The sequence below is a fragment of the Anoplolepis gracilipes genome, chromosome 6, assembly GCF_047496725.1.
Source record: "Anoplolepis gracilipes chromosome 6, ASM4749672v1, whole genome shotgun sequence".
Taxonomy (NCBI): domain Eukaryota; kingdom Metazoa; phylum Arthropoda; class Insecta; order Hymenoptera; family Formicidae; genus Anoplolepis; species Anoplolepis gracilipes.
The window spans coordinates 3,932,501-3,959,182 of NC_132975.1; the positions used below are offsets into that span (position 1 = coordinate 3,932,501).

Genomic DNA, 26,682 nt, shown 5'->3' on the forward strand with positions numbered 1-26,682 from the left:
ACGAGTGATTACCGCCGTATGAGTCACTAACTATTTTATCTTATAACATAAAATTATGCTTTAAATAAAATTTTGGTAAAGAAGAAAATGTCTCATAATTACGTCAGGAATAAGTGTTCCTTAAAATAACGTTTCTTTAATGACCAAAAGTTGTTCCGGATCGCCGACCGTCGGCTGCAATCAACTGATTGCTACACGCGATGTGTGTATGCTGAGTGTGTGCGTAAAAGAAAGGGACAGAGTGAGTGAGAGAAAGAGAGAGAGAAATAACCGTCTCCGCGACGGCGACGCTCCTTCGATTGTCATCGACATTGTCGTCGACGACTTCAGACCGATCGATATATTGATTTTCCGGCTCAGCTGAGAGACACATCGCGTGTAGCAATCAGCTGATCGCAGCGTCCAACGTTATTTTAAGGAACACTTATTCCTGACGTAATTATAAGACATTTTCTTCTTTACCAAAATTTTATTTAAAGCATAATTTTATGTTATAAGATAAAATAGTTAGCGACTCATGCGGCGGTAATCACTCGTCGGACGGTCAGCTGCGCCCGCGGTGCGCCGCGCCGCTCCTGCCTGCCTTCTATACTCGACGTGTGATTTGTTAACTATTTTTACTTATAACTCAAAAACTACGCTTCAAATCAAATTTTGGTAAAGGAAAAATTGTCTTATAATTGTGTCAGAAATACGTCATTTTACGGACGGAAGGTTGTTCTGGGACACTCTGTATATGTGTATATATGTGTACATAACTGTGACAACTCCGACTAATATCGACACATTGTGAACATAGCACGGAACAGAACCATAATCTGTGGACATAGCGTGTTATCCTCTGACTCACACGTCGAGTATAGTCGTATGGTAGTTTCTACGCTCTCAAGTTTTGATATATTTTTTTATGGGGACGGGGCTTTGCCCCGTCCTCCTATGCATTCCCATCTAAGCATGTACTTTGCAATGCATATACGATTCCACATGGGTTTGCAACTTGCATAGCAACATAAAAAGTATTTATTAAAATTAAAAAGGATTTATTTAAAATTTTGTGTAAGTTACTAAAACGCATGCGCGCGTGACTGCAGCGCACGTCCATGTCACTATACGTCGCCCGTCGTCATTTTACCGCACATGATTTTTTTCATTTTTCGGATAAACTATGGATGACCAAACGTTGTAAAGAATTTATTCGTGATGACCTAACGATTCTGCATCGAATAAGCTCTTGTTTAACTCGATTGGACGAAAAATAAAAATGTTCGGTTAACTTTAGTTCGAAATTTTAATTATTTAATTAAAAAAAACGATAAATGACCAAATGTTTTAATTGGATGACCAATCATGAACAAACGATGACCAAACGATTAGTTAATTTTAATTATAAAAAAATCAAAGTGGTTCGGCTAACTTTACGGAGCTCTAAATCGGGGAGATGACCACTCTCAGGCTTCTCTTTGCATGCACCTTGCGCTGATTGGCCGTCACAGGATATAGTTCATTAGTTCATTGAGAACCAGCTTTTATGTACGCCTCACTTATAGTTTAACAGATATAGTTCATGCTTTACTGGTCGTAAGGTTGGTCGTATCGTGCGGTTCACGTAGCTGTGAAAGAGTAACACGTATTTCCGTTAATTTTGGGTCGTTATCATGTCTTCAGGTAAAGTTTTATTTATTTAAGTTTTATTATAATCGTAATTCTAGGAAAATGATTCCTTAGAAGCAAAGATAATCCCGAAAATGTTCTTTTCGTTGACCTTTTTACCTTGCACGTTTGTAACGTGCCTAACCAAACTGCTCGTGACGTGGACTCTCTCACCATGCTTTTAAAGAAGAACTAAATAGATCAGCTATGTTAAAAGTTGATAAATCTAATATATTTCAAGATTCATAAATTAATATTTCACAAAATACTTTTATATAGTCTTTTAAAATATAAAATATAAAATAATTAATAACGTATAAGTTAAAGATTTGTATTCTGTAAAATTAGAATTATTTTTATGAATTTTTATGTATAGTCATTATAAAATTTCATGGTATAGTTATAAAAAAGTTCCACATAAGTTAATATTTACGATTTTAAGATTAAATTCTACAATAATTCTACAAATCTTTACTCCCAAATTACTTATTATTTTTATATTTTAAAAAGCTAAAAGTATTTTGTGCAATGTCAAATTTATGTCAAAATGTATAGTTTTATTAACTTTTTACATAGCTAATTCATACAGTTACTTTTTATTACCATGCCAACTTTGTGGTACATTTGCAATGGGATATAATAATATGTCCTAATTTGCATTTTGCAGGAAAGAAGGGTAAGAAGAAGAAGGGAGTGACTGTTAACCTGTGGTCATTCTTGGCTGATGGAAATGGGCCAACTCCTAATATACCGCTGAAATCTTCAAGTTGGGTTGATGAGATAGACGATGATCATGGTAAGGCAAAAGAATTATTGTTGTTTCAGTTTAATTGATTCATTGCAATACTAATAAATTTTCATGTAAAAATGGTAAAAATTAAATTTCTTGTTAATTATTAAGTATATCTGTACATATATCCAAATAGCCAAGTCTGCCAAGATTATTGCAAATTATACACTACATATTATATGAGCAGAACTTAATCATGATCTATCATCTCGGTGTCAATAAAAAAGCAGAAATTAAACATATGCTGTCACATATCAAAAGATAATAGTAAAAATACAGCAAAAACACAGTCGGAAGGTAGCACGATCTGTTGTCATAAAATGGTAAAAACATACTGATATATAAAATATGTTACAGTAATATTAGATTATAATTTTTTTTTCTTTTTGCTGCTATGCAATGCATCTATCTTGTATTTAAATTTTTGGGGGGAGATATATACTGTAACTAATGAGATTAAAAGTTTGTAATATTTGTTTTTATCAGCTTAATTTCTGATACAATTCCAATAGAAGATTTAAAATATTAAATTATTCGAAAACTGGATAAATTACTAAAAAATTATTAATTTATTGATTAACCCTTTGCGGACGAGTGTTGGCAAATAGCCGCCCAAGCCTTTTTACCGTTGCAGACGAGTGTCTGCAAATAGCCGCCCAATTCTGTTTACAACTGCGGACGCGTGTCGGCATATAGCCGCCCAATTCTATCTTTTTGTTGTATTTAAATAAAGCTTTAGTTTTTATAACGCAAACGTTCACAGCGACTCTCGCTCGTCGGGCGGCTCAGTTCGCAAAGGGTTAATTAAGATGCAAAATAAGAGTATAATTCCCCATAGATCGTGAGTTTTATAAATTATTAATAAATTAATTATCAAATTTATTTTATTATTTAATTAACTATATGCAAATAATTTATATTATATAGAATATAAAATATAAATATGATATAACATGTTATATTGAGTATTACATTTTTATAAATTTATGATTGACACATTATAAGCAACTGGTGATTTATCAGTAATATGCAGTAATAATACTTGTAATATTTAGTTTATTGCATCTACATTAATATAATTGTATTTATCGGACATGTTTTATCTTTGTTGCATTTTGCTGTCACATTGTCGCAGCAAACTATGCTCAATTTCTGCTGCATTTTTATCATTAGTACTTGATATGATAGATTGTATTGTACTCTTGTCACGTTTCTGCTGTCATGGTGTAATAGCAAATCATACTTCATTTTGTTACATTTTTGTAACATTTACAGTGTTTGATATATTTTACATATTATTTGCTATATCTGCTTTCAATATAATAATACTCAAATAATACTCAACTTCTGCTGCTTTTCACTGTCATACTATCAGCAAATCATACTACTAAAAATTATTAATAAGAATGCAGCAAAAGGAATCTGCTGCAAAATTATTATTGAATTCATTATTAGCTAGCATTTTGCTATTTGGATATATATATATATATATATATATATGTTGTGTGCAAAGATTACTAAATTATAACTTATAATGTATAATGTATATTCTTCTATATAATTATATAATTTACATAAACTTATATTCTATCTTTATGTGTGTAAACTATATAAAAAATTATTCTATTTACAATTGTAATAAAGGATAAAATATTTGAACGTTTCTATGTGATAATAAATTTATATTAATATACATAGTACTATTGTAGTATCAGGGTGTATACTCCTGGGAAAAACCTGGAAAATCTGATATTCTCAGGAAATTTTATTATACCTTGAAAAATCATAGAATTCTCATGGAATTTCGTTAGGATTCAGGGAATTTAAAAAAATGTCAAAGAAGTACTTATTTTAAAATTTTTTTATAAAAATTTAAAATATTTTAAATTTAAAATCTGCTTAAAATATATATTTTTTGAAAAGTGAAAAAATCTTAACCGTCGACCTGACTGGCAAGGATTATTTATTTGATTCTTTATAAAATATTATATAATGTTTCGACTTGCTTTAAGTTTTCAATTTCGAGAAATAATGATTATTTGTGTAGCGCTTAATTGACATATAATGGTGTTTACCTCAGAACTCGTACATCTGAAGAAGACCCAAACTAAGGGTCGAAACGTTATGTAATATTTTATAAAGAATCAAATAAATATTCCTTGCCAGTCAGGTCGACGGTTAAGATTTTTTCACTTTTTAAAAAAAACTACTGGCGACTATTAATATTTCTACCTTTGTATATATTTTTTGTTTATGTCTATATGAAATTGTTTAAGATATATGTTTTTTGTTTATGTCAAAAATGATATGCTAAAATAAAAAAGCTTATTTTAAAATTGCATCTAAAAATATTTTACCTGGAATTTTGAACAAAAATACCTGGAAGATCCTGGAATTCTCAGGGAAATTTTTTTACAGAATTTGAGTATACACCCTGAGTATACATAAAACTTTATAAAAATTTTTTTTTATTGTATTAATTTTTTAAACATTACAGAAGGATATTCATCAAGGAGCAGTAAAGATCCAGTTATTTTACCAACAGCTCCTCGAGCTGCACGAGGACCTGGAATTGATGAAGAAAATATCCCTACAAGTCCTCCATATGTAGCCTATATAAGCAATCTGCCCTATGATGTAGATGAAGCTGATCTAGCTGATTTTTTTGCAGATATGCAGGTCGATTTGTACAAAACAAATATTTTATATTAATATAAGATTTTGCTTACCTAAATTTCAATTATTTCGATTATCAAATATAAAAATTTGATAATTCTTCGATTTTTATACAAATTAGCCACACCTTATGTATTTTTGCACAGATTTCTAACATGCGTTTGCCGAAAGACGCAAATAAAATTAGGGGTTATGGATATGTCGAATTTGAGGACCGCCAAAGTCTAATTGATGCTCTTTCTATGACAAACACAGTAAGCAGATGATATTTAATGATACTTATTAGTGATATCAAAATTTGAGCTATTGAAATTATTTACTAAATAATTAAAAATCTTTATAGACTATAAAGACGAGGCGAGTAAGAATCGAAGTTTCAAATAGCAGTAATGATGACCGTCGAGGCAGCAGAATGGGCAGAGACAATCGTAGGGATAATTATGATGATCCAGAGCGTACATCTGGCGATTGGAGAAGCGGGCCGCGTGAAGATTTATTGGATGAAGATCGCAGCCGATTTGATAAAGATCGATATGACAATAGAGACCGACGAGATGACAGAGATAGTATGTATATTCTTTCAGGGTGTATACCCCCGAGAAAAACCTGGTATTCTCAGAGAATTTTATTATACCTTGAAAAATCATGGAATTCTCATGGAATTTCGTTAGGATTCAGGGAATTTTAAAAAATGTCAAAGAAGTACTTATTTTAAAATTTTTTTATAAAAATTTAAAATATTTTAAGGTTAAAATCTGCTTAAAATATATATTTTTTGTTTATGTCTATATAAAATTGTTTAAGATATATATTTTTTGTTTATGTCAAAAATGATATACTAAAATAAATAAGCTTATTTTAAAATTGCATCTAAAAATATTTTTATTTTATCTGGAATTTTGAACAAAAATACCTGGAAGATCCTGGAATTCTCAGGGAATTTTTTTACAGAATTTGAGTATACACCCTGTCTTTCTAAATTCTACGTTTACAAATTAAAATAAAAATTATATATTCTTCAGGCATCAATTTTACAATAAAAAATATTCTTGTATTTAACAGGACATGATTATGATAACAAACCTGGTGCATGGCGCGAAAGAGATGATAAAGGATTTAAAGACAGAAGTGGCTTCAGAGATGATAGTAAGGATAGAGATTGGAATCGTTACAGCGACAGAGGGAGAAGCAAAGATCGGGACGGAGACAGAAGCAGCAGTTTTGGACACCTCGTCGCAATTATGGCGACTCCGATTGGGAACGCCGACAAGACCGAGATACGAAACGTAAGTGTACAATTAGCACAAAAGACGTGTATAAAAGAAAGTAAAAAGATAATCAACAAGGACGTATTTCTACTTGAGTTATTTATTCTAACGTCTCTTTAGGGGGGTTTATAAAGAGGGGTTTATAAAATTCTCAAAAATGAGAATTTAAATATGATTAGGTCTTGGTAAATACATTAGCAATAAGAAAAATATGTGCCCTGTGCATTTATCAGTTTCGCAGAAAAATTATTTTCTGCGAAATCAACTACCATCCACGTTCGGCTCTTAGTTGCTCAGATTTTAAAGTTTCGTATTTGTAAACATTAAGAGTTTTATTTTTCAAGTAATTTATTATTTATTTTAATTTAATTATTTAGCTGAACCGCGACAAAGACCGAAATTGCAACTGCAGCCTCGCACGAAGCCTGTGGAACCTATTATAATTTCGGAAAATCAAACTGAAGAAAGTTCGGTAGAATCGAAATCAACAACGGGATCGGAATCAACTCAACGAGCTCCTGCTCCCACTTCCGTACCAGCAGTCAATATTTTTGGTGCTGCGAAACCTGTAGATACTACTGTTCGCGAACGAGAAATAGAAGAGCGTCTTGCCAAGTCATATGCCGAGTCACGATCCCGAGAAGAAATGTATGTATAATTTATAACATCTAAACATAAAATTAGAGCGATCACACCGAGTCTTTTTTTAATACAACAATTTCTGTACAGTAGCGCCATTATATCACTTTTGAGATTTAGAATTATTTAGTCATATTTTTCGACATTGCGTAATCACGATTTGATATGTCTATATGCGTGCGTGCGTGCGTGCGTGCGTGCGTGCGTGCGTGCGTGCGTGCGTGCGTGCGTGCGTGCGTGCGTGCGTGCGTGCGTGCGTGCGTGCGTGCGTGCGTGCGTGCGTGCGTGCGTGCGTGCGTGCGTGCGTGCGTGCGTGCGTGCGTGCGTGCGTGCGTGCGTGCGTGCGTGCGTGCGTGCGTGCGTGCGTGCGTGCGTGCGTGCGTGCGTGCGTGCGTGCGTGCGTGCGTGCGTGCGTGCGTGCGTGCGTGCGTGCGTGCGTGCGTGCGTGCGTGCGTGCGTGCGTGCGTGCGTGCGTGCGTGCGTGCGTGCGTGCGTGTATGAAATTTTAAAATAATTAACAATAAATATAATGAATAATAGATAAATTAACACTAATAATCGCATATGATTAATCTTTATAAAGAGATTGTGTGATAGAGGTGAATTATAATGAATTAGACTGTAATAATTTCGATCTATGAATTTTAATGTTTGTTAGTTAAAGCTCTCGAGATAAGCTACAAGAATATACAGTCGGACCTTTTATCCTACGACCTTCTTATGCTACGAAACCTTTTATCCTACGACGAAAAATCCTCTCATGCTACGACCGCGAAAGGGGAATTATACCCCTACTCTCACATTTTTGTCGTAGGATCAGAGGTTTAAGGGGAAGATTCCGGACCGAAAATGTCGTAGGATAAGAGGTCCGACTGTACAATGAAAAGTAGGGAGTTCATTTAAAAAATTAAAAATGACCTTGATCTCATCTTGATAATGCTGCCCAAGGTCATATTAATTATATTATGTATTGTGTCATTAAAAGCCCTACAATTTTTGTATGAAATATTTTTCGTTATAACCGCTGCAAAATTATGAGAGGTGATAGATTAAAATGGGTCACCCTGTGTATATATGTATATATATATATATATATATATATATATATATATATATATATATACATATTTTTTATATAATTGAATTTGTAATACTTAAAATGCAAGTAGAAATGTGTATACATAGTTTGACATTTTTATATTGTGTCCGTACAAAATGTTTAATGATTGAGTAAAGATATTCTATAACGATTTTATAAAAAATTTTCCACTTTTGCTTTGTAGTGAAAAGTTATTTATTCTACTGTAAATTTGCATATAAAAAAACGTCTTTTACGTTTATTAAAAATTCTGAAATTTTTCTCCTAGAGACAGCAAGGAACGTAAAGATGGTACTACGGGTCGACGTAATGCCGTAAGTTTCAATTTTTATTTGAAATTTTAATTTTACATTTGGAATATTAAAAAAAAATGTGAGTTAACGCTGGCTAAATAATTGTCGTCTGTAGGAAGGACGCGACGACAAGGAGAGAAGCCGACCGACTTGGCGATCAGAAGAAGATAGAAGTACTCGAATTGAGAGATCTACACCGCGAACTCAATTTGCTCCAGCGCGTTCTGGTAAATATTATTTTTCAAATACTTATGAAATATCTGGTTTTAATCCTTTTAGGAAAAAATTCTAACAAATGTGACTTGAAATATATTTAACTAAAATGTATTTGCAAAATAGAAGAGCATAATGAATCCAAAGCATCGCTAATTTCGCGTCCTGAACCACCAACATTTAAAGTATTTCATAAATCTACTGAAAAAGATGCTCGTGCGGTTTTGGAAAGGTATTGACACAGAAAAATATACTATTACAAAATATACTATTTACAATATTTACATAACAAGTATTTCGTACTTTATATACGTTTATTTACTTTATTTACTTCGTTTTTTATAGAGACCGTAAAGACAAAGAGAAAGATGAAATTAGCAGAATGCCAAAGGCAAAGGATGAACAAGCTCCGGTGAGAAAACTTAATTATTGTATAAAATTACATTATTTATTATTATACAGGGTGACGAAAAAGAACGAAAACTCAAAAAAATCTCAAAAAATATAAGTTTTTAGAAAAAGAATCTAAAGCAAAATCAAGGAAGCTCTCTTAAGGCAAGATCTACTCATTTTTTTCATTTATTTCATATTTTATATTAAAAAGTATCATGACTTTAAAGTATCTCAGGAAATTTTTAGTTTTTCAAAAGAAGTTTTATTATAGTATTTTGAAAATCTCTCGAGGTAAGCTACGAGAATGTGCAGTTAAAAATAGGATGTTCTATATAAGAAATTGAAGGTGACCTTCAAGTGACTATTCAAGATCAAACCAACAATATCATCTTATGTCTCTCGAAACCATACAACTTTTGTCTGAAATATTTTTCTGTAAAACTTATATTTTTCGAAATTTTTCAGGGTTTCCATCACTAAGGTTCCTCACCCTGTATATGATGATGTATATGATATGTTATATATTAATATTTTTTTCTTGCAGAACTTTGTAGCTTCCAACAAATATTCCATGCTACCTGATGATGTGGATTCCGATAATATTGATGAATAGTCCTAATCGATTCTTTTAATTTGTATCGTCGACTAAATTGTGCCACATGCAACATACGATTATACATTTTATTAATAATTTGTTTTATCATTATTAAATATTGTATGGATTCATTATACTCCAGGCATTATACTCTTGGTATTGCTTATTGGAATTATTGTTGATTTGTATTTAATCCAATTTTAATATTTTCTCAATACAACCATCTATATCTAATTATATATTTACCTTATATTTCAATATGCACGTGAAATGTTTCGGCATTATTCATTATAAATCGTAAATTCTCATTTCTTACAATTTTGAAGGTAAATTTATTGATTGCATTAATTATTTTACATTTGATTCTAAGAATAATTATACAAAGTATGATATAAAAATTGTGAAACTTTATACATCATACTTAATTTGTTGTACAATAACTGTACGATATTGTGACTCACTTTACGTGTAATATAACAATGCCAATATAAAAGGATATAATTAAATTAATAAGTATATAGGAATAAAATATTGCTAATTCTTACACTTAGTTCTTCCTGCACATCCATGTATACACTTCCCTCCCCCCACCACACACAAAAGTTAAATGTATACAAGGTTTCAAAAAATTTATGAAGCAAAATATTTTAATACAAGAAAATCTTTATAAATTGAGGCAATAAAAATGTTCAAAATTTTTTATTTCATTCAACCGTTTCTACTAGTAATTTAAATTTAATCATTGAGAAATTTGCAGAATAACATCAAAATTTCTCTGAAGATTATGATATACAAACGTAGCTATATAACAGCGAGATATGTGTGTTTGCTGGAATGTTACATATAATAAAAATTTTTTAATATATTTTATTATCAAATTAATCTATGATTAAGTTTAAATCATATTAGTAATAACGGGCATATATACAAGAAATGATTAAACTTAAAAAACATTTTTTTTTTTTCAAATTCATGTTTTCGTAGAATTCTCTTACTTTTACAATGCATTTAAAGTTTCTATTTGAAAAATAATCTGTAAAATCGAAGAATATTTGCAAAATATACAATATATCAAAATATGGGATGTTCATATGAAAAATCAAATATATGAAATAATTTTTATATTATTAAGAATCAAATTCTTGTAATACTTATTTATAAAAATTATATATTTACACATTTTCTTAGAACACATACATATTAAATTGATTGCAACTTTTACTGCTGTTGAGTGGTCTGTGCCAATTGGCGCAACTGTTTTAATACAGTTTCAAGCAGTTTTTTTTTATCCCTTTCACTTTTCTTTAACACAGAAAACATGGTTTTTTTATCAGACTCTTTCAATCTAAAAAAATAAATATGTATATATATATATATTATTAAAAGATAAAAATATTTAAAAAATACATTATTATTGTATATGTCGTAGGCAAATGGTTATTTTAAGAAAACAGCTTTTGACTAGGCAAATGCTATCTGGCGTGTATGTACTAAAAAGTATATCTTGGAAAAGAACGCTTAGATTCCCATCTAAGCATAGGGGGATAGAATACATAGGGGAACGAGACTTCATCCCGTCTCCATAACAAAATATAACAAAACTTGAGAGTGCAGAAACTACCAAGGCTGACAGTAGAGCCAGATAACTATTTGCCTAGTCAAAAACTATTTTCCTAAAATAACCATTTGCCTACAACATATATATTAAAACTTTGTACATATTGATAAGTGCAAAAGGTGTAAATAATACACATATAACACATACTTTTCCAGCAGAAGCACAGCCATATTTGGAGTTACTAAATTATATTTACTAGAATCATGACCATAATCGTGAAAATAGGTAGGCCAATCCCAACTCATAAACAAATCTAATAATTGTCTTAATTGTAAGAAGTATTGCAATAAAGTTCCTTCTGGTAGACCAACAACTGGCTCGGATGCAGCAAACTCTGGAAGTTTTTATAATGAAATTTAAAATTTTTTTAAAAGTATATCAAGATAAAACATAATAAAACTTACGTTCACATTGTATTGTATCTAAATTAACTTGTTGCAGTGCACCCATAGATATCTGTTTTACATCTTCACTGATTAATATATCTAATATGGCTTTAGCAATGTGAGAACATGCAGATTTGCATGCCACTTGAGCTACTTCGTCCTAAATTATTAAATACCAATTATTATACTTCAAAAATGCATGATACATGATCATTATTGTGATATTTACTGGTAAGTTAGTAAAGCATGTGAAGGTGCTCTGCAAAAACGCTATAAGATCTGTAATGAATCCTGAAGCATGTCCTTGAGGTTCTGCTAAGTTCCAATCATAATTCTCCAATTCTAAAAATTCATCTAACTTTTTTTTCAATTTATCACAAATTTGTTTTTCAGCGTCATCCCGTGCGACTCGAAACATAGTAGATTCAACGCCGACACCGCTCAATTGCCCTTGATGCGATGTGCTAAAGAATTTATATCCATATGATTTGTTATACATGTACATAATGCTAAAAAAAACGATACACTACATTCTTACCCAGTGATATTAGTCACAAATTCTTCTAAGTATTTTGTAGATTTTTCTAGATATCCTGTGTTAATTATAATTTGTACTACTTGTAAAAGTGCTAAGGAAGGTTTGTGAAATAATGATGATAAACATCCGCTGAAAGTTCTTGTTAGTAAAAGATTTGTTGATTTGCATATCATTTCATCAATTTCAGTTTGGGTAAAATTCAAATCCTCCGAGAATTTTAAGCAAGCGTAAATAAATTCTTTTACTTGCTGATAAACCTTTGGTACCATGTCCGAAAATGGAAATTTTTTGGGAAATTCGGCTTTCTGCAAGTCCTTATCATGATAAGGAAATAGATTAAGAACTTCATCGTATTCTGCCTGCGATGTGACCTGAAGCATAATAATCAAGAAATAATTTAAAGGAAGTTATAGACCAAGCAATAATTCAAAGGAAGTCATAGATCAAGCAATAATTTAAAGTCAACAAGTATTTTGACATCATAATTACTTGAATTGGCAAAAAATTGTCTTCGTCTAAAATATTTCTGAACACTGGAACCCAGTGCTTCATTAGCACTTCATTATAATGCACTCTAATTTCTTGCAATAAATCCCAAAGTTGTCCTACAGAATAGCCATAATTCTGTTTAAAACAAATAAATTGTTTAAATTATGTATAATTACAGTCGGACCTCTTATCCTACATTTTCGGTCCGGAATCTTCCCCTTAAACCTCTGATGCTACGACAAAAATTTGAGAGTGGGGGTATAATCCCTTTCGTGGTCGTAGCATGAGAGGATTTTTTGTCGTAGGATAAGAGGTTTCATAGCATAAGAGGTCCGATTGTATGTATAAATGTATATGTACAAAATGTCCCAAATATCCTTTCAATAACAGATTTTTTGCTTAATTTAGAAATGATTTTTCTTCATAAATCTTGAGAAAGGTCATTATTTTTTAGTAACTTCTATTTATTACCATCATATATCTTTATAACTAAACTTTAAAATTCTATTAAAGTAAATCTTTATCTGAAATTAACTGGATGAAATAGTTTTATTAATCTTTTAATTCCATAAAGCTTTGTAAAAAGCCCTTTTTTCAAATGCTTATAACCCAGAAATTGATGCTTTGATATTTTTATCGAAGAAAAAGTATTCTCAAATTAAGAGAATCTATTATTAAAAAAATATTCGGCGATTTTGGGAACGTTCTGTATAAAAAAATGAGACAATCTTTGTTACTTACTCTTAGAGTAGTATTAAATAGCATAATGAGATTCTTGATTTTTAATATAAGTGTAGCATCTGTGCAATATGCCTAAGACATAAATTTCTTCATATTATATTAATTATAATAAACATATTGAGAATAATGATATATTTACCGAATGTGTACGTAAAGCATCGACTATTATGGATAATGTCATGTCCCAAAGTTCATCCAAATACGTGCGAGTAGCTAGTCCATTACCTGTATTCAATATGTGATCTTCTATGACAAAGAAACCTATAATACCATGTAGATAGGTCTGATATCCAACTGTACTCTCATGCTAAAAATGACAAAATATTTATTAGTATATAATTAGAGCTTTAATACTTAATAAATAGATTTACCATGTTAATAGGTGGTTGTAAAACTAGTCTAGCTTGTTGTTTTCTCTGTTGCCTATAATAAATTTTAAAAGTTTCTTCTTCTCGAAGCACAGTATAAATATGCATACATCGATATACTGGACTGAAATCCATTAAGTCTTGAGCACTTAGTTCCTCTTCAGCATCATTTAATTGATTGTTTATATGAGATCTTCTTTTTTTCCTTCCAATAATTTCTGCTTCAGTTGCTAACTGTTCAGCAGTCTAATATAAAAAATTATCAAAGTTAATAAATTATACATACATTTGTATAAATATAAAAATGAAGATATCAAGTATAAAAAATTATACTCACATGTCTCATTGCAACTTCACCAATTTTTGGCGAATATTTTCTAATATTTTCTAGAAAATCTCGTAAATCAGACATAGAAGCATCTTTTATATTTTCCCGCAATCTGACAAAAAAAATAATTATATAGATTTTTTTGCAACTTTATGTATAACAGGAAAATACTTGCAAATAATTTTTCTAAATAAACTTACTGTGGTATTTGTTGTGTGATTTGAAAAGAAAATCTATAATTTGTAACCTTTGGTAAATCATAATGTTCTAATTGTTCCAGTGTTTTCAATGCTGGATAATAACGCTTGTCCTTTAATTGCTTTTGCAACTTTGCATATGCAGCTAAAACAGGAAGGCACATAGTAAGACTGTTTACAGCAGCAGCCATATTGCTCTCAACTTTGCGAGCTTTCACAAGTTCTTCACCCATTTCAATCACTTTGGTAGATGTAGCAGTAATATGTTTATCGAGCTCTAATATTTCTGCCTGTATTTTAAATATTAAAAGATAATCTTTTTAACATATTATTAGATATATATATATATTAGATATATATATATTTTAAATATATTTTTTATATATTATTTATATATATACATATATATACATATACATATACATACATATATATATATGTTAAAAATTAACATTACACTGTATAAGTCATTATTACTTTCAAAGTGTAATAAAACTAACGTTTAGTTGCTGAGCTTGAGAGCGAACTTGTAAGAGTTCCCGAATAGAATCAATAAATCCTTGATAATGATGATTACACATCCTCTCAATATCCTTGTCATGAGCTTTAATACAATCATCAAGTTTTTCCATAAACTTCTGATGTTCATGTCCATCATAAATTGCTCTACAATACAAAACAAATATAACACTTTTTCTTTTTTATCATCTTTAATCATATGAATTTTTTAAATATTACATAGTATCACTTTCTCATTTTAATATCTGAAAACAAGGTTAATACTACTGGAATCAATAAATTTTATTTCACACATATTTAAAATAATATTGGTATGTTTGAACGTCATGATTTATGATTAATTGATATGTAAACTTAACTATTCTATTAAAAATTCACTTAAAATAAAATTTATACATGCAAATTTACTAATTGTCTTTAAAACCTTCAATGTTGATATATGCCAATTCCAGCATTTCGTATAAATGAAGATATGGTTTTTCGAAGGTATATACTGTAACCTGATTATAGTTACAATTTAATAATTTTACTTACCGAAATGTTGGGCCCAAATAATCATCAATACCCTCGATTTCCTGAATCAGAATATCGTATCGCTGCATCGTTGCCAAATTCGAAATCTGTCAAAAATGTCATCAAAATAGATAAAACATTAACCTATTATAAAACTTAGAGACAGAGAGCAGTCATCCCGGTTCTAGTCTCTTTTCTTCTTCTAAATTTACTGGCCTCGACTCACCTTGTTTAAAAAGATAATTAAAAGCCGGCCATCAACTGATTATGGAATGAATGTAGAATGATATAGATAATAAGTGCTACTAGTCGAAAAGATTCCTTTTTTTCTATATTTAGTTGGATTTCATCATAGAGTTGGAATTATGTTACAGCGAGTTCGATGTTCAAAACTTTCCTGTTTGCAATGCTTTAATAAACAAGGAGCTCATAGTAATGAGGTAAAAAATAAATGCGAATGTTAGAAGATTTAAAGAAAGAATGTATGACCTTGATCACTCCAAAGGTAGGCGTTAAGGGTCTACCGGACCGACGAGAAAATTCTAGCGTCACTGTCACCAACATTGAGAAATGAATTCTTATTCAATGTATTGGTGTATGTCTGTTACGTACATCATTACATTTCAAGAGAGACAAAGACGACGTTATTGTCTTTCATTGTCTCTCCTTAGCAAACGGTGCTACCAACATCGATTCGTTAGCTGTATTTTAGGTACAGATAGTCTAATTCTTTTCTAATTTTTCGTTTTCAGCTTCGAAAAAGTTATATTTCTTTATGAATTTTTTTTTAATATATTCTTTATAAAAATTAAAAGGTTCATAAAGAGCCGGATTTTGTAATTTGATTCTCAAAAATTTATACTAAATTTAATTCAAATTCAAGGAGTAGCTACACCTGATCCACGGGTAGCAGCACATTTTTGGAAATTTTATTTCGACCTTTTTTCCAAAAAATCGCTCTTTACGAACCTGCGGACAATGTTGCTGATTAAAAATATCATAATTTTATTGCGATTTTCTCTAAATTTTAGCTGTAATACGACAAAAACGAATCCGTAGTTCGCAGCCGGCCGATAGGAGTCTTCACAGTGCCTCCGGTAGACCCTTAAGAGCCAATTTCACCATTGTCGGTTACCTCTAACCTTAGGTTAAGGGTCGACAGGACCGCGAGAAAATTCCAGCGTCACTGTCACCAACATTGAGAAATGAATTCTTATTCAATGTATTGGTGTATATCTGTATACGTACAAACATTATTGCATTTCAAGAGAGACAAAGACGACGTTATTGTCTTTCATTGTCTCTCCTTAGCAAGCGGTGCTACCAACATCGATTCGTTAGCTGTACCTTAGGTGCAGATAGCGATATCTGCTTCTACAATATTTAGCTCATAAAGAAGTTATATTTCTTTGTGAAACTTTTTTTATATATTCTTTATATAATAACGCAGGTCGCTACAGAGCCAGATTTTGCATTTTTGACTCTAAAAAATTTATAATAAATTGATTTCGAATTCAAGGCGCAGCTACACCTGACCGTGGTAACTCTCGCGATCAGCAGCACATTTTTGGAAATTCTATTTCGATCTTTTTCTCAAAAAATCGCTCTGTAGCGACCTGCGAAATATCCTACTGATTACGAATATCACAATTTTATTAAGATTCTCTTTGTATTTTGGCTGTAATACTGTTTTTGCAAAATAGTAGTTTGCAGCCGGCTGATAGGAGTCTCCACAGTGCCTTTTGTCGACCCTTAAACCATGAGCGCATTCGGGGAGGCGCTATTAGCGCTAACAGCGTCGTTCTATCTTTGTTCAACTTTTAATGAATAACAAAGATGAATAACAAAGAATGACACCGTTAGCGCTAATAGCGTCTCCCCGAACGCGCCCCATATATGTAATACTACTATATTGCTAACACCCATAAGAGGAAAAGAGAAAAAAGATACGCTGAAAAGAGACAAGTATAGCAGGAATTTCTGCCGTGCTGCGCATGCGTGACGTCTATAGAGGCGTGGCTTTATTATACGCGGCTTGTTCGAGAAATATGAATAGGCACATATATATATATATATCAGCACATGCGCACATCGCACAATATTCCTTACTAAAGCGAGACACGAAGTATCGTCCGCACCGTAATATTGGCTACAGTTTCTCGACTTCCGTTAACAATATAGTAGTATTACATATATGGGTTAAACTATATATCTTCGTCTCTTTTTCTTAAACTTATCTGAAAAAGACAAAGATATAGTTTAACCTGTAGTTAGAGTTAACCGGCGATAATGAAATTGGCCCTAAGGGTCGACAGGACTGCGAGAAAATTTCAACGTCACTGTAACCAACACTGAGAAATAAATTCTCATTCAATGTGTTGGTGTATGTCTGTACATGCACAAGCCTCCGTATAGTTAGCCGAATTACTTTGACTTTTTTATAATTAAAATTAACTAATTGCTTGGTAATCGTTTGGTGATGATTAGTCGTCCAATTAAAACGTTTGGTCGTCCATCGTTTTTTTTAAAATTAAATAATTAAAATTTTGAAGTAAAGTTAGCCGAACATTTTTATTTTTCGTCCAATTGAGTTAAGGGTCGACAGGACCGACGAGAAAATTCCAGCGTCACTGTCACCAACATTGAGAAATGAATTCATATTCAATGTATTGGTGTATGTCTGTATACGTACAAACATCATTGCATTTTAAGAGAGACGAAGACGACATTATTGTCTTTCATTGTCTCTCCTTAGCAAGCGGTGCTGCCAACTCAATTTCTTACAATTAGCTGTACTTGCACTTTAGGTACAGATACAATATTCTATTCGGTAATATTTTGCCTCGAAGAAGTTATATTTCTTTATAAAACTTTTTTTGTTACATTCCTTATAAAGTTTATTACCCCGCTAAAGAGCCGGATTTTGCATTTTGGCTTTTAAAAAATTTATAATAATTACAATCAGTGCACCTGGTCTGTATACTTCATTCACGATCAGTATACCTTATTCATGTCAATTTTATGAAATTTTATTTTAAGCCTTTTTTCCAAAAAATCGCTCTTTAGTGGGCTGCGAGAAATTCTCCTGAATAAGAATATCATTGTTAAATATGATTCTTTCTTAATTTATAGCCGAAATATCGTCGAAAAGAATTTGTAGTTCCGAAGTCTCCGCATGAGGTTTTCACCATGAGTCCTCTCGACCCTTAAATAAGAGCTTATTCGATGCAGAATCGTTAGGTGGTTACGAATAAATTCTTTACAACGTTTGATGGTCCATAGATTATCCGATAAATGAAAAAAATCATGTGCGGTAAAATGACTACGATGACTGTAAAATTAGCCGAATCAATACATTATTTATTAAGCAATTTTATTCAAATTGGTCTTACATGATAGAAAATCGTTTGGTGGTAATTGGTAGTCCAATTAAAACGTTTGGTGGTTAATTATTAATTTATCACGATTCCAAATTCTTTTAAGGCTGATTCACACTTTGGCAGAAAAGCAGAAAGCAGACAAGCAAAAGCCAATCAAAACTCGCGTTGGTGGTAAGTTTATTAACACTAAGTTTATTATCTAGTAAACTTACTACCAACGCGAGTTTTGATTGGCTTTTGCTTGTCTGTTTTCTGCTAAAGTGTGAATCAGCCTTAAAAGAATTTGGAATCGTGATAATCTAATAATTAACCACCAAACGTTTTAATTGGACTACCAATTACCAAACAATTTTCTATCATGTAAGACCAATTTGAACAAAATTGCTCAATAAATAATGTATTGATCCGGCTAATTTTACAGTCATCGTAGTCATTTTACCGCGCATGATTTTTTTCATTTATCGGATAAACTATGGACCACCAAACGTTGTAAAGAATTTATTCGTGATGGCCTAACGATTCTGCATCGAATAAGCTCTTATTTAACTCGATTGGACGAAAAATAAAAATGTTTGGCTAACTTTACTTCGAAATTTTAATTATTTAATTAAAAAAAACAATGAACGACCAAACGTTTTAATTGGACGACCAATCATCACCAAACGATTATCAAGCGATTAGTTAATTTTAATCATAAAAAAATCAAAGTGATTCGGCTAACTTTACAGAGCTTGTTTCTTTTTACTTTTTGCTGTCGATCCATTGGCTGCGTTCAGCAGAAATAGCAAATCAGCGAGCGCTTAGTGATTCTTTATTGTGATTGGTTTCTGCACTTAGATCCAACGAAGATCTAATTGCGAGAACCAATCACAATAAAGAATCACTAAGCGCTCACTGATTTGCTTTTTCTGCTGAACGCAGCCATTAAATAAAGATGGGATGACCACTCTCTGCTAATAGCGTCTCCTCGAAAACGCGGCCATTGTAGAACTGGCCTAACCAAAATTCAGTCGATATGACAGTCGTTAGACTTTCTAACTGTACAAGATATTAATTACAATAGTTTATTTTATATATATAAAATATTATATATATATATATATATATTACATATTATATATATTAATTATATATATATAAAATATATGTATTATTTTTACATTGTGACAAGGTTTCATCATTATATCATTCCACATATCAAAATATATATATAAATAAAATTTCATTGAGATTGGTGAGTAAAAAAGGTTTTGCATATTTACCAAAAATTAATTTTTTCGGACTTATATAAATTATATTACATTATATTAAATTATTACAATATATTAAATTATATTATTTGTATAAAAAGTATCTTATATTTATATTATATATAACATTAATAAAATTTATACAGATTACTCGATGGAATGCTGTTGACTAAGAACTATGAAAGAGAAATATTAATAATTCTTTAAAAAAGAAGACTTAAATTTAATTAGATTTTTTCTTTTTCTCTCAAGTTTCTGTCAACATGATATTAAAATTAATTGATTACTTAAAGGATCCTCAACTAGTTGCAGCAATTCAAGAATTCTTTGGGATTAAAATATATTATAACAAACATTTTGAGGAATTTGAATCTAAAATAGCTCAAAAAATTAAGAAGAGAGAACAAATTTGTATTGATCCTAATGAAGAAAATTATATTTTGAGTTGTCATAATAAGAACATAAATGGCTGTAATACAAATAGTTCAAAAATATTCAATAGATGCATAGAACAAGCAGAATTTTTAGAACAAAAAAATAAATCAATAAACAAAGAAGAAACTTCAACAGTTTCAAAAACTCCACATTATGCAATCACTAATTTATTTTGGTATTATCTATTTTTGTTTGGAACTGAACTAGGAGATGAAATTTTTTATTCATCTTTTATACCTTTCTTATTGTGGAATATTGATGCAGCTGTTGGTCGAAAAGTAGTCTTAGTATGGGCCATTGTTATGACTATTGGTAAAAGCTATTATTAATGAAGAATAAAGCAGTATTTCATACTTTACATATGCTATATAATTTATTTTTAAATTTATATTATACATTTTCAGGACAGACATTAAAAGATATAATTTGTTGGCCCAGACCAGCATGTCCTCCAGCAGTTAGATTACAAAATAAATGGTCACAAGAATATGGAATGCCATCTACTCATGCCATGGTTGGTTTTGCGCTTCCATTTAGCATAGTATTATTTACAATGAACAAATATATTTATCCATCTTTAATCGGCTATTTTTTTGCTTTAGTTTGGTAAGTTGATATTGTAATATTTTATTATTAATGTTAATATCAAATAATTGAATTATGCAACATATAAAATTTTTTAGGTGTGTACTCGTCAGTATGAGCAGACTCTACTTAGGTATGCACACTGTGTTAGATATTGTAGTTGGTTTAACATTAACGATTGTGTTAATGATTCCATTGGTACCTTTAGTAGATATAACAAATTCTTACATTATTACCAGTTTTTGTTTATCAGTAATTCTGACCATAGTCGGTATTGCTGTTATTGTGTATTATCCACTCAGCAATAAATGGACTCCTACTAGGTATAGATAAATTATTGATATTATACATGATTGTACTAGTAACTAAATTTTATTCTATTTCTTACATGTAATTTTGATTTATTTCAGAAGTGATACTACCATGGTTGTGTCAGTCACAGCAGGAATTCATGTGGGTGCATGGCTTAGTTATTATACTGGTATATTAAGTGCATCTTTGATTTCACCACCATATCATATTGTTTGGCCAACATATTCTATGTTTGGTCATCTGATTCTTAGAACTGTACTCGGTTTTTCTACTATTATTGCAACAAAAGTTCTCTGCAAATACCTCAGCTACACTATAGTATGTGCCATATTACGAATTAATTATAAAGAGCTTATGAAATGCCAGGATTATAGTGAAAATCGAAATAAAGTGTTCGTCGATTTAATTTACAAATATGTAGCATGTTTTATGATAGGTATAATTACAGTATATTTGTTACCACAAGTTTTTAGCATGATAGGTATCGAACGACCAGCATTTTATACAGAAATGTGAAGAACTTAATATGTAAATTATTGTTCAATTTATATTGTTCTGTGAAATATATTTTATATCTTGTTTATTTATTGGGCATTTTTCTAATTTTAGAAATCTAGATCCAAAAATAGAAATATATTTGACAAAAAATGTATATACATATATTATTTAAAGTTATAAACTAAAATAAAGAACTTTTGACTTTTTTACTGTAAAGTATAATAAAACTTTAATTATTTTGAAAAAAATAAAATTTTTTTAGACAGGTCACCACAGAAATAAAATCATTGTTTAGTATTCATACTAATTTAGTTTTGTTTTATTAATGTATCTATTCGTAATACCTGAAAAAATTAAAGAATATGTACAATGAATTCAATATAAAGAAAGAAATATATAAATTCTTACCATAATACTGTAATCCAAAAAAGCTTTTACACTATTTGCTTCAAGTATGTATGGAACTAAAATATCATAAAAACAAGCTTTCTTATCTGTGACATTTATACGATCAGAATTAACCAGTACTACTATATCTTTAACTGAAATCTGCAAGTGAAAAAATATATAATACCCAATCTGTAAAATAATATATTTAGTAATTATGTGACTTACACTTGACATGTCAAATAAAATTATTAAATGTTCAGCTGGACCTTTTAATGGTTTTTTTAAAATCACATAATTCATTTTTGCTGTATCATTGTTTTGTACAGTAATTGTGTTAATGGTAGATGTCATAGAACCTGAAATTTCTTCAATCAATGGCTTACGATCTTGTGGCTTTTTAAGCTCACGATTTTCTATTTGATGCTGTTGTAATTTTCCCATTACCTGTAATTTTATTTATTAACATGCTTTAAAAATGTTTATATAGTTTTCATATACACTTACTGTTCGATTTTTAAATATAATATAATTTTCCATGTCAAATATTTTGTCAAATTTATCTGCCACTCCACTCAGTATAACTAATATCGTGAATGTCATAAAATGTTTTTTCTCTTGGCATTTTTCAAAATATGCTTTATTTATCATGACATCATATGTTGCACTGTGTGTACCAGCTATAAAAAAAAAGAAAAACAGCAAACAATATATAAATTTGCAAATATTTACTACAAGATTTGTAAATATTATTCTAATATTTGAAAAAACTGAAAGATTATTATTACATTTATCAGTCTCCATCCTTTCAGCACATATACTCATTGGTATAATATAATTAGGTACTTCATCATTTAAAAGTTCAAATAATTTGGTATCAGATATATCTTCAGGTGGTAAAATTTTATCAGATACACATATATTCACAAAAATCTTTTTTTTGTCAGACGTTCTAGTTTTTACACAGATACCTATAAATTACATCGTGATAAAATTCTTATTTCTAATAAACAATGTACAAAGTATTATACAAACCAGGAGTAGGTTGTACAAAGATAAATGGTTTTGAATTATACTGTTTCATTAACTTATCCATTTGCTGATTTAAAACATCCCTATCTTTATCCTGTTGGACAGATAAATATTTGTCATTCTAGCCATTTTTTATGTATTTATGTATATAAATATATATTTATCATATATTTACTGGTAGTAATAAATTTTTCATTTTGATAGAATCATCAATATCGAGAAATATGGCGTCATTCATAATTATCTCTTAACCAGAGATAAAATAAATAATTTTTACTCTTAAATCTTAAATAATTCAAATATTTCACGATTTGTAGTGTGCGTATGTGTATACTACGTTATTTCTTCTTCTATTTGTTTGATGGCTCCGAGCTGTCCCAGCTCTTGTAGCCAATTGGATACACTACGTTCTACGTTACAAGGGTTAAGGGTCGAGAGGACTCACGGTGGAGACCTCATGCGGAGACTTCGGAACTACAAATTCTTTTCGACGATATTTCGGCTATAAATTAAGAAAGAATTATATTTAACAATGATATTCTTATTCAGGAGAATTTCTCGCAGCCCACTAAAGAGCGATTTTTTGGAAAAAAGGCTTAAAATAAAATTTCATAAAATTGACATGAATAAGGTATACTGATCGTGAATGAAGTATACAGACCAGGTGCACCGATTGTAATTATTATAAATTTTTTAAAAGCCAAAATGCAAAATTCGGCTCTTTAGCGGGGTAATAAACTTTATAAGGAATGTAACAAAAAAAGTTTTATAAAGAAATATAACTTCTTCGAGGCAAAATATTACCGAATAGAATATTGTATCTGTACCTAAAGTGCAAGTACAGCTAATTGTAAGAAATTGAGTTGGCAGCACCGCTTGCTAAGGAGAGACAATGAAAGACAATAATGTCGTCTTCGTCTCTCTTAAAATGCAATGATGTTTGTACGTATACAGACATACACCAATACATTGAATATGAATTCATTTCTCAATGTTGGTGACAGTGACGCTGGAATTTTCTCGTCGGTCCTGTCGACCCTTAACTCGATTGGACGAAAAATAAAAATGTTCGGCTAACTTTACTTCAAAATTTTAATTATTTAATTTTAAAAAAAACGATGAACGACCAAACGGTTTAATTGGACGACTAATCATCACCAAACGATTACCAAGCAATTAGTTAATTTTAATTATAAAAAAGTCAAAGTAATTCGGCTAACTATACGGAGGCTTGTGCGTGTACAGACATACACCAACACATTGAATGAGAATTTATTTCTCAACGTTGGTGACAGTGACGCTGGAATTTTCTCATCGGCAGGCGACCCAGGCAAACTCCGAATTGATATTGGAGACCTCGCGCGGTGACAACGCGAACCTTCGGTTTCAGTGTTACCAACGTTGAAAAACCAATTTCAGGTTCTATGTAGTGGTGTATGTCCGTACACATACACACACCACTGAATTACTCACGCGGACGCACCGAAAGAGAGATACGGCCTGAAAATGCTTTTTGGCCTTCCGTAGCAGAAGGCAGTAATGTACCAAGGCTAATAAGCACCCGCTTTTTATAAATTACATATATTCTTATGCACACATGTGCGTATATATATATATATATATATATATATATATATATATATATAATTTGTACCTAATTATTATGTGTACGTTTATAATTGTCTGATGACAAATAATAACAGTAGCATAATTGAGAATGTGAATTAGTATACATAGTATGTATTGATGCGAGTGCTTATTAGACTTGGAAATTTACTGCATTTTTTGCATATATTATAATTAGTATACAGGAAATAAATGAAAATATAAATAAATTTTGTGTTTTGCTGATGTATTTAGAAAATCCACAATAAACTTGAGTAATTTATCAAAATAATTTTATATCAGTGGTGCACGTATATATTTTTGTTGTTACAATTTTGCAGCGGTTTATTGAGATCCTGTATTTAAAAATTAGATGGATAATAATGTTGATTAAACATTCTGTTTTTTGTTGACAAAAAATTGTTACATTACTCGCATGATTACATTTGTCCCTGCAATCTGTGATGACATCAAGTTCTTTATTCTTATACCTCTCTAATCTATTAATTAGACAGTACCAATATGTAAGATCTTAATTAAAAATCTTAATTATTATATATAACATGATGATATTAAATAATTAAGATTTTTATTCAGTTACGTAATATAAAACAAACTTTATAAATTGTTTACAGTATGTTAACAACTCGTAACACTTTAATTTATGACTCACAATCAATGTAATTTTCATTGATATATGTAGCTTTAAATTTTGATCTTACACATTGGTACTGTCTAATTAATAGATTAGAGAGGTATAAGAATAAAGAACTTGATGTCATCACAGATTGCAGGGACAAATGTAATCATGCGAGTAATGTAACAATTTTTTGTCAACAAAAAACAGAATGTTTAATCAACATTATTATCCATCTAATTTTTAAATACAGGATCTCAATAAACCGCTGCAAAATTGTAACAACAAAAATATATACGTGCACCACTGATATAAAATTATTTTGATAAATTACTCAAGTTTATTGTGGATTTTCTAAATACATCAGCAAAACACAAAATTTATTTATATTTTCATTTATTTCCTGTATACTAATTATAATATATGCAAAAAATGCAGTAAATTTCCAAGTCTAATAAGCACTCGCATCAATACATACTATGTATACTAATTCACATTCTCAATTATGCTACTGTTATTATTTGTCATCAGACAATTATAAACGTACACATAATAATTAGGTACAAATTATATATATATATATATATATATATATATATATATATATACGCACATGTGTGCATAAGAATATATGTAATTTATAAAAAGCGGGTGCTTATTAGCCTTGGTACATTACTGCCTTCTGCTACGGAAGGCCAAAAAGCATTTTCAGGCCGTATCTCTCTTTCGGTGCGTCCGCGTGAGTAATTCAGTGGTGTGTGTATGTGTACGGACATACACCACTACATAGAACCTGAAATTGGTTTTTCAACGTTGGTAACACTGAAACCGAAGTTTCGCGTTGTCACCGCGCGAGGTCTCCAATATCAATTCGGAGTTTGCCTGGGTCGCCTGCCGATGAGAAAATTCCAGCGTCACTGTCACCAACGTTGAGAAATAAATTCTCATTCAATGTGTTGGTGTATGTCTGTACACGCACAAGCCTCCGTATAGTTAGCCGAATTACTTTGACTTTTTTATAATTAAAATTAACTAATTGCTTGGTAATCGTTTGGTGATGATTAGTCGTCCAATTAAACCGTTTGGTCGTTCATCGTTTTTTTTAAAATTAAATAATTAAAATTTTGAAGTAAAGTTAGCCGAACATTTTTATTTTTCGTCCAATCGAGTTAAGGGTCGACAGGACCGACGAGAAAATTCCAGCGTCACTGTCACCAACATTGAGAAATGAATTCATATTCAATGTAT

The 26,682-nt window shown here is 30.6% G+C and overlaps 4 protein-coding genes across 5 annotated transcripts; 2 read left to right on the plus strand and 2 right to left on the minus strand.

Moving 5' to 3' along the window:
• The first annotated feature begins 1,568 nt into the window (after positions 1–1,568).
• Eif4b (eukaryotic translation initiation factor 4B) lies at positions 1,569–10,323 on the plus strand. Its single transcript, XM_072894137.1, is given in 13 exon segments — positions 1,569–1,665; positions 2,318–2,446; positions 4,938–5,119; positions 5,263–5,370; positions 5,460–5,682; positions 6,179–6,342; positions 6,345–6,402; positions 6,762–7,032; positions 8,391–8,436; positions 8,531–8,642; positions 8,755–8,860; positions 8,974–9,040; positions 9,566–10,323. Coding segments are annotated over 13 exon segments (1,545 nt in total). The 5' UTR covers positions 1,569–1,655; the 3' UTR covers positions 9,635–10,323.
• Positions 9,712–15,877, minus strand: Sec15 (exocyst complex component Sec15). Of its 2 annotated transcripts, XM_072894136.1 has the most exons (15): positions 15,540–15,877; positions 15,335–15,420; positions 14,782–14,947; positions 14,285–14,571; positions 14,094–14,196; positions 13,760–14,002; positions 13,528–13,695; positions 13,389–13,460; positions 12,648–12,782; positions 12,159–12,529; positions 11,850–12,084; positions 11,639–11,780; positions 11,382–11,568; positions 10,814–10,961; positions 9,712–10,649 (listed from the first exon to the last, which is right to left on the minus strand). In XM_072894136.1, the coding sequence occupies exons 2-14, from the start codon at positions 15,400–15,402 to the stop codon at positions 10,835–10,837; spliced, it is 2,304 nt and encodes a 767-aa protein (XP_072750237.1). In that variant the 5' UTR covers positions 15,403–15,420; positions 15,540–15,877; the 3' UTR covers positions 9,712–10,649; positions 10,814–10,834. The 2 variants fall into 2 exon arrangements, with proteins under 2 accessions (XP_072750237.1, XP_072750236.1); XM_072894135.1 differs by lacking the exon at positions 9,712–10,649 and having other exon boundaries at positions 10,756–10,961.
• Positions 15,878–19,670: 3,793 nt separating this feature from the next.
• On the plus strand, positions 19,671–21,858 carry LOC140667002 (sphingosine-1-phosphate phosphatase 2). The gene is made up of 5 exons (XM_072894614.1): positions 19,671–19,927; positions 20,090–20,690; positions 20,783–20,984; positions 21,062–21,286; positions 21,374–21,858. Exons 2-5 carry the CDS (start codon positions 20,207–20,209, stop codon positions 21,789–21,791), a joined length of 1,329 nt encoding a protein of 442 aa, XP_072750715.1. The 5' UTR covers positions 19,671–19,927; positions 20,090–20,206; the 3' UTR covers positions 21,792–21,858.
• Positions 21,192–23,682, minus strand: Pih1d1 (PIH1 domain containing 1). Its single transcript, XM_072894615.1, has 7 exons — positions 23,368–23,682; positions 23,196–23,286; positions 22,949–23,131; positions 22,668–22,840; positions 22,389–22,607; positions 22,182–22,322; positions 21,192–22,117 (listed from the first exon to the last, which is right to left on the minus strand). The coding sequence occupies exons 1-7, from the start codon at positions 23,428–23,430 to the stop codon at positions 22,082–22,084; spliced, it is 906 nt and encodes a 301-aa protein (XP_072750716.1). The 5' UTR covers positions 23,431–23,682; the 3' UTR covers positions 21,192–22,081.
• Positions 23,683–26,682: the final 3,000 nt, after the last annotated feature.